The following is a 9,390-nucleotide window of genomic DNA, read 5'->3' on the forward strand; positions in this document are numbered from 1 at the left end:
GGTGTATTGATTTGTGAGTATCTTGTGAATGGGACGATCCTGACTCTACTGATATAATGGAATCATATAGATGAAGTTATTTAGTTGGTGAGAGTCGAAGGAGGTTCATTTGGCTGACTCTGAGGTTTGAAAGAATTGATTAGAACATATCAAATGAATTTACCTTGTCATATGAGATGATGGGATATTGAGATGATTATGCGCATGACTGTGTGGATTCACTGTGAGTAGTAAGACATGTGCAAGTATCTGCATGCTAATTTCAATACACGAGTTTTTGGAAGTAGATTCAAGTGTCTGAGTATGTGAGTTAGTAGAAATCTGACAGAAGTAATGTGGATGATGAATGTGATAGACACCTGATGATTTTGTGCAAATTATGAGAATTTGATGGATTATACTTGTTATTAAAAATCAAATTTATATTAGAATTCTTAAAAATAGTTAGTGTACTTTGTTTTGTGTTTGTTTTTTTTAATCAATGATGATCATGTTAATTTACACATGAGCATGAGCATATGAAGTTACAAGTCTCAATGAGCATTATTTTGAAAATTTTATTTTAAACCTTTGCGTATATATTAAAATCCCTAGAAAGAAAGATATATTTTAAGATACAATATTAAATAGTAATATATATTTATATGTTAATTAGATATTCGAAATATGGATATAAATTAGGGATGTTAGAGTTATAATCACACCTGTTGAATAAAAGATAGTAAAAGAAATTAAAAAAAAAAACTGAAGGGAATGGCTTTGTATGTGTTAGTTATCTTTAGTTATTAATATATGTAGTAAACAACTTATCACTTAAAAAATGTTAACTAACACGTCTCAAAATAAAAATAAAAAATTTATAAAGGATTAAAATTGAAAACAAAAATAAAATATAAAAAATTATTAGGAAAAAATATATATGTTAGTCCTGCTCACTTGTTGATGTGTCACTTAATTGACATTTCCTCAATTATTATATAATTCGTCTTTACTAATGTCAGTATACAAATAAAATTTCTACATGAACTAGAATGGGAAAAAAATTTATTGAAGGATTACAAAAATTGCAAATTTAAAGTCATTTAAATTTATTTATTTATTTTATACTTAGTCAAAACTCAAACTACATGGGAAGGTAAAAAAAAAGTTACATAAATTTTTTTATCAAAAAAATTGTTCTTATAATAAGTATATTTGTTTGAGAGGTATCCTTTATGCTTTAAAATAATAAGTGAGTATGTTTGTAAAAACACTCCTTAGTGAAATCATATAAAAAATAATTTAGATAATAAAAATATTTATAATGTCTAAGGCATAATCACCATATTTATCCTATTTTAATAGATTTTTAACTGCATGAACCTGATTAGTAGCTTAATCATATTAATCATAAAAGTTAGTGATCCATTATTTTATTAGCAGAAGTGATTTATTTTTGCCTCTGATCAATTTTAGTGGTTAATGTGCAGGCAAAATCAAGCACCAGTACATGTGTGACAAGGCAATATGCAAAATTGCTATAGAGGAGGGTATTTTTCTACCGATCAATGGGAAATTTATTTGAAAATTATAAAAATAGATAAATCTTTAAATAATTAAAGATAATAGATAACTTTTTTCTTTAAAACATAATTTCTTCGTATAAAAAGATTGTATTTCAACATTTATATTTTTTTAAAAAGCATTATAAAATCAAATAAAAAGTTTTAATTTCACTACATAAAAATGATTCAAAATTTGTATATAAATAACATAGAAATCGTACGTACATCAATAAGAGATTTATTTTCATTTTTCCTAACTTTAGATTAAGTAGTTGTTTCTATTTTACGTTGTTTCTTATATCAGTTTCTTTTTAGTTTTATATAATTTTGATGTGGTATAAATGATTTTGGTTAAAGAAGTGTCAAATTATTAAAATACCAATAATGACACTGATGAATTATATGGGGTTGGTGTTTCTTTCATTGTGTGAATGCAGATTTTTTTAGTTACTTTTTATTTATGTCGTTAAATTTTCTCTACTGACATTCATAATATCATCATATACCATTGATAAAATTGACTAATCAATAATATTCCCAACATCAAAATGACAAATTAGCATATAATACTACTAGAAACTAAAATTAAAAAAATAAAATATTTGTATGCACTAAATAAAAAAATAACATGTATGAACTAAAATAAAAGATAATATAACTATAAAGATCAAAAACAAAAATAGCATTTTTAACAAGACTAAAAATAAAAGGTAATATATTGAAGTAATTAAGATTAAAAGTAATATCTTTAAAAATATTTAATCATTTTCATGTAACGAATATCTAACTATTAGAGTTTGACACTGATAACCAATAATTTAACCAAAAAATTGTATAAAAAGACCAATAGTTTTATGATATAATAAAGAATAAAAATTACAAAACATTTATTAGTATAATTAAAGTTAAAGTTAATTGACTAGAGTGTTCGATAATAATACATATTCTTATAATGGAATAAGATGAAAAAAAATTAAATCAATATTAAAAATACTGAGATTTTCAAATGAATGATTGAATTAGGACAAATATTTTAGCTGTTTAACAGCTATAATTAATTTGGACAAAATTTAAGAAAGAAAAAGTTTCAACGTTAGACTTAATTTTTTAAGTTAAATTCCAATAATATCATAATCTCTTAAAAAGGAGTAATAATCGCTAAATCCAAATACTTACAAACCCATTTTACAATATCATTTTTAACTCCAAATCATTTTCCTCGTTTCTTCCTTAAATACATTGATATACAATATCTTACTCCTGTTTAAATTTAATGCTAACCTCTTCAGATCAATGAAAACTATAACATTCATACAAAGCAAGCATCTAGGAATAATCTTTTTTATATCACTAGCAAGCACATCCAATATTAGATAAAAACAATTAAAGAACGAAGGCCGAACCTTAATATATAAACTTGTCACTACAGTGAAATCTTTTGGCTCCTCTCCATGAATTCACACATTAGTAATTACCCCATCATATATGTCTTGTATTGTTATGAGTCTCATATATCATAATAAGAAGAAGAATACGGTAGTTAAGCCACGAGACTCTCTCACTTAACAAATTAACCTTTTGGATCACTCCCTTCTCTTATGTCTAAGTCATGATAATTGGTACTTTCGTTGAGAATAAAGCTAAAGAAAATGTTACCTATAGGTTATCAAGGTTTAATGTACTACACACCGATGGGTGAGTGAAACCGTTAATGTAAGCGGGAAAGACTATCATAGAGTTAGTGTTAATAGAGTGAAGGCTCAATGAACATTGGCTCTTAGAGGAGATGACAATGTTATGAATCTCAAATGGAGTAGAATAAAAAGTTTAATGTAGTAGTTAAGTCATAAGACTCTCCTACTTAGGGTCCTATTTTGGATGCTTAAGTCATAACATGAACTGCCCAAAAATAAGCCATGTAAAAATACCTTGGAAGTGAATACTTTTCCTTTCCAAAGTTTTTCATAGCCCTTTTCTCAGCATTATACGATGTGTTATATTCTATAAACCGTGATAGGTACGTTTTCATATGCAAGTATCTTTCTTTACTTTAATACTTGCCCATCAGCCCCTAAAGAACAAAATTAAATAACTTATGATCTATACCTTCCTCTCAAATCCTAATTGATTCCCCCATCTTTGCAATCTTGTTTCTTAATTTCTATTCAATTATCTCTTCTCGTAATTTCATACTGTTTTGAATACTGTTCTTATAAATAGGAGGAACCATCCTCCATTCAATTAACATTTTCTTGTATCTCAAGATCGCATTAAATGAATTGGTAAGCCAAAATAATACCTTGTTCTACATATAACGCCAGATGAGTGAGTATATACTACCAGGTTCAGATTTGATAATCTTAACCGTTAAGGTCAGAGAATGACAAGCAATTTTTGCTTCCCGAATATGCACACTAAATCTTTCAATAGAGAACAGAGGTGACAAGGGTAAAGCTAGATTCAAGTATGATACTAAGTTATCGTAAAGACTCTCCAAGGAGACATTATTAGTGTTGGAAAACCCACATCACATAATATTTAAGTAGGATAATCCTAACTTTACAAGTAGATTTAATAAGGATAAGTTGAATTTAAACTCACTTCCTAATAATCGGATCGGGCCTCTAGTAAGAGGCAAAGAGGGAAAAACAAAGCCCCCACAATATGGTGTGGACATGACGGCACTTAAGAGCTAATTCCAACCGTCCAAGGGAAATGGGTACCTCCCACCCAATGAGATATGCTTGGTGTGAACACATTGGGATTCAATCCGATTAGTCTTGTGGGGGAGTGAATGGGCCATGCGTGTGTTTTAAAGTTGCACTAGCCGAGCATGTTTAAAGGTGAATTGGGATACTACTCGGAGTGAATATGCCTTTGGTATAGACATTCTTGGGTGATAATGAAGAGGAGAAAATGAGGCGTTTGAAAAGGAAAAGAGGGGGTTGACTGTGTTACTGTGTATGATGTTGCTCCTCTTCTCATCCATACACCATTATTTGCAAGAGAATTGTTTGGGATAATAGTCTAAACAGTAGAGATTATATCATTATGATATTTTCCACTAGATAATAACCAACAAATCAAGCAATAGACTAAAATTAAGAGTTATTAGACATTAAAATTAAGCTTGGTACTGTTTCATTCAATGTCTAAGACGCCTCGAACAGTCTGCTTTATTTTTATATAAGAATCATATAACCACATATACAAGCGGAATTGGATTTAGGTTGAATCTATCATCAGTCTCTAAAACTAGCTAAAGACACAGCAACCAAAGAACAAATTGGTAAACTACAGTCTAAACTCAAAAACAAATGTGACCAATTCAGTGAATCATAACCATCTCATCAACACATTATTCAGGCAAATAAATATAACTGGCAGTTACATTGCAGAGCAAAGCAATAACCTCATCAAAGGCTCGCACTCGGAGCAGGAGGAGGTGGCGGCACCACGTAATCAACAACGACCACACTCTCGATCTGATCCCTAACCTTATCCTTCTGGTAATTCACCAACTCCTGATTCGAATCCAAGGCCTCCAACTCGCTCGGTCCCGCAAAAACGGCAAGCGAAGCAATTGAGAAACCCTTGGCTCTCCCCGGTGAAAAATTCTCCCCAACACTGAACTCACTAATCTGCTTGAAACTCTCAGGAATTCCTCTAACCACACCCAAAACCTCGTCACCAGCCGCACCCTCCTTCAATTTTAAGAAGCTGACACGAAGCGCGGAGCCCGGCGGCGGAACGACGGTGCTGAGGCCATCCGCGATCCAATCGACGGCCATGATGTCGTCCATGATGGGAAGCACGTTTTCCTTGACGACCGTGACGTGGCTAGGGTGCGCGGAGTAGGCTTGGAGATCCTCCTTGGACTTGTAGCGGGTGTGGAGCATGTGAGTGAAGGTTAAAGAAGAGGATCGGTTACGGAGGAGCGGGCCCACGCTGAGGTGGAGGACGGTGTCCAGCGATAGGAGGGAACCGAGTCCGTTCACCATTTCACTCACCTTTGACGCCTCCGTCTCCTCCTTGACCTTGAACAGGACAATGTGCTCCACCGTTTTTGCTGAACTCATCTTGATGGAAGATCTGAAGGGGCGCGCTTGAACCTTACGGAGCTGTCTGCAGGCCGAGAACGTCAGAGAAAACTGATTTGACAACGGAGTTCCCAAACGCAGCATCGTAAGCACATATGGTGTTGCGTTGTCACTGTCTTACCAATAATCTATATCACTGTCGCTCACGCTCACGCTGACGTTCAGGGCTTAGTATTTTTCTTTTATAAATTAAATTGAACAAATTTTCTACACCACTGTACTCTTTTTATTAATTTTAATAATATCTTTATTTTCTATTAATTTTAATAATACCTTTATGAATATAGAGTGTCGTATTTTTTTCTTTATTTTTAAGTAATTATGATGATAAATATTGATTAGTCGCTGAAGTAAGTTTTGAAATCACAAAATTCAGACAAAAATTAATACAAAATTCAAAATAAAATTATCTTCTATTAATCTTTTCACACTTGGTCAGATGATAAAAATGTCTCAAACATTACAAATGGAAAAGAATGAAAGGCAGCTAGAAAAGAGATATGTGACTCATAGGAAAATATGAGAGTGCAAGAATTTATGATTCATGTGGTTTCAAATTTTTAAAAAGGTAGAGGAAGATTTTACCATTAATTTGCTCAATCCAGGCCCTATTAATGTATATGGTAGCCCGATTTGGCACCCAAACTCACTGTTGAGCCATCCACTTTTTTATTAACCCTTTTTTGCATAAAAAAGCAAAAAATTATACGAATTTGTATGATTCTTATCAATACATTGTTGAAGTAAATATCATTTACAGGAATTCAACAAAAACATTATTCTACAAATGACTGTTTACAGATTTTATTTCCCCTGCATTTTCAAACAAACTCGTATGAAAGCACTGAAATCACTTTTTCTTTAATATTTTTATTTACTTATAATTAACTGCTTTATTTTTTATATAATAAACAGTTTGGTTTCAAATTTTGATTTTTTATATTATCGTAAAAATACATTATTTTCAAATGTCATATTATTTATGTTAAATTCCCTTTCAATACATTACTATTATTACGATTTAATCTAATAAATGTAAACAAATCTTTTAGGTGATGGTGATTCTCAACATAATTAGTAATTACTTTTGAATTCCTTCTATGGACTTCTGAACTCCAGAAGATATTATTTTTTATCTCCCTAAACATTTTTTTCTAATTGGTATGTATTCGAAAAGTTTGTTCATGAAGTTATGAATTATTTTAATTGAGTCTCTCGCTGGAGTTTTGATTAGGTTCTTTCAAGTATTAAATATTTGAATAAAAAATCTTCAAATAATTTAAAATTCATTTGCTAATTTAAATTTTTTACTAAATTCTTAAATTGTTTTCGGATTTTTAATTAGATCATTTTCGTGATGTAACCCTAAAGAACAAATACTATGCATCATCATGCTGATCTGCTGGCAAGGGTTTTTTCATTCAGCAGTGCATAACAAAGAATGAAATTAAATTCACTGAAAGTAAAACAATGTCAACGAAAATCAGTTTAAAGATTCAGATGGGTTTGAAGACACATTGCCAACGTAATTCAACAGTTACCAGCTATAGCATCCAGTAGTTAAAAGATGCAGAGGATAGAGCTAGTAGTTTCTGGTGAGACGCAGAAGTTCAAGGCAAGTAACGTGCCCTTTTTTTTAAGGTCTCAAACCCACGTTTACTTTATAGAGACCATTTGTTATGCAACGTAAATTCGAACACACTCCAAGCCTGAAGTGTATCCGCTTAACATTGCAAAAGATGTGCACTCCATTCTTCTAGCCAAGAATCACTTCTCAGCTTAAGACACTTTCAACAAACGAATTGATAGTTTCCTGGAGTGTCCATTTAATACCTAAATGCTTCATGTTTCGAATTAAAACTAGCTTATTGTGCTTAATTACCTTGGAAAAGGGAATTTGTACAATGATAGAGCCATAAAACCTAGGTCCAAAGAATGCAAATATAAAAAACTCTAACCCCCACACCTTCTCAAACATCAGCGTGTTCCCACTTTCAAATCAAAGTTCTTACCAGTTAAAAAAACTTGACCAGTACATTTCGCTATAAGATAAATAAGGATTAAGAAATCAGAAAAGTAATAGTTACCAAGTTGGATTTGCAAACCAAAATAAAGAACATAATAAAACAGCTCCTCCTATGCGTGATGTTACTAAGGGATTAACATATCCTCCATTACAACCCATGAATCTCAAAATTGAAACCACTGCCATCCTCAATTGAAAATAGCCTAGTAGAAGAAACCCAGGACCTTACCGCCAACATTCTTTCTCCTAGCCTCTTCATGGTCCATGATGCCAGCAGAGGTTGTCAATACAATGTACCCAAACTGCATAATTAGTAAAATAAAAAAATGTAAAGAATAACTAGAGGAACCATTTGTATTATTCAATATAACAGAGTACCCAATCATAAAGATCAAAGGTTGATCTGATGATAGGAAGTCTCAATAGACATAATTCCGCCTTAAACTTAATAAATAAGCAACTAGAACCATGACCAATCTAACTCAATAATTCAACAAAAATTTCAGAAGCAATTTTATCTCCACAAGGAAGAAATATCAACCCTTTTACATGAAGGACCGTAGTCCTGAAGTTAATTCACCGGTCTTAAGAAAACGGTTACAGAATAAATAAAGAAATAAACTCTTAATCCATGGCACTATACAGATGTTCATATAAACATGAATTTGAACACAACACACAAAAGGGTATGAAAGTAAAAGAAAACACTTTAACTGACCTGTCTTGAGGGGAGAAGCCTAGCAGTCCAAGGTTCTATCTCTTTAACACCCACATCAAAACGGGGGCTAATAACCCCACATTTGTTCAGTCTACCATTCAATTCAACCACGATTTTACCAGCCCTGTGGTCATCAACATACTCAAACTCTCCAATGTAACCTACACGACAAATCACCCAACACAACAAAATTCAAGACACAAACTAAATTATGCAACCAAAAATAAAAACTTCGATTACTGAGAGATACCGTGCTTTTGCATCACCAAAAGAAATTTGATAATGACTTTGGAGGATGGCCTAATCATGACTTGGCGCTTCCCCCTTTTCTCAGCATTGTACATGCTCTTGAGAGCATCGTTCAACACACTAACCCTCACCATAGTCGCTCACTGACAAGCAAATTTCAATTAGAATCAATAAGTGAAACCACGCAATCGAACGAAATCAGTTCCAAGAAGCAAAATAATTATTTGAATCTTACCAAGAAAAAAAAAAGAGAATCCTCAGGAACCTGCGTCGGTGCCTTTTTTTTCTTCAGTGAAGGAACAACAATGACGAAAACACGCAAATAAGAACACTAGGGTTTAGAAGACTCAGAGCCTTTGGGCCTGCGCCTGCGTAATTAAATGATAATTTATATTTCCATTTAATTACTTAAACTATAATCTATATCTGTACATTTTATCAGCAATGATTTTGTAATTAAATATTTCTAAGAAAGTTAAATAAAAAAATTCTCTTAAATATTTCTTAAGTCATACAAATAAAACTTCATTATTTTTTTATTTTATTTTATTTCTTTTAATAAAAGTAGTTTAACACTTAAAATACAAATTATTTATTAAGATATTAAGTAATAAATAGCATTTTAAATTAAAATATTCAGATTCGCTTTTAAGGTTTTAATTCAACTAAGCTTTGTATTTATTTTTTTATATAAATATGATGATTATACCTAATTAAATTTATGAAATTCTATTTTTTAATATACTATCAATT

General features: G+C 31.5%; 2 protein-coding genes across 2 annotated transcripts; both read right to left on the bottom strand.

Annotated features, from left to right (window-relative positions):
• Positions 1–4,681: 4,681 nt before the first annotated feature.
• Positions 4,682–5,809, bottom strand: LOC137807183 (Stress responsive alpha-beta barrel domain protein). Its single transcript, XM_068607668.2, has one exon. It carries the CDS (start codon positions 5,726–5,728, stop codon positions 4,961–4,963), a length of 768 nt encoding a protein of 255 aa, XP_068463769.1. The 5' UTR covers positions 5,729–5,809; the 3' UTR covers positions 4,682–4,960.
• A 1,827-nt stretch (positions 5,810–7,636) lies between these two features.
• Positions 7,637–9,047, bottom strand: LOC137807184 (small ribosomal subunit protein uS8). The gene is made up of 4 exons (XM_068607669.2): positions 8,873–9,047; positions 8,639–8,780; positions 8,389–8,549; positions 7,637–7,972 (listed from the first exon to the last, which is right to left on the bottom strand). The coding sequence occupies exons 2-4, from the start codon at positions 8,769–8,771 to the stop codon at positions 7,874–7,876; spliced, it is 393 nt and encodes a 130-aa protein (XP_068463770.1). The 5' UTR covers positions 8,772–8,780; positions 8,873–9,047; the 3' UTR covers positions 7,637–7,873.
• Between the last annotated feature and the right edge of the window lie 343 nt (positions 9,048–9,390).

Source organism: Phaseolus vulgaris, chromosome 3, assembly GCF_051622355.1.
Source record: "Phaseolus vulgaris cultivar YP4 chromosome 3, ASM5162235v1, whole genome shotgun sequence".
Lineage (NCBI taxonomy): Eukaryota > Viridiplantae > Streptophyta > Magnoliopsida > Fabales > Fabaceae > Phaseolus > Phaseolus vulgaris.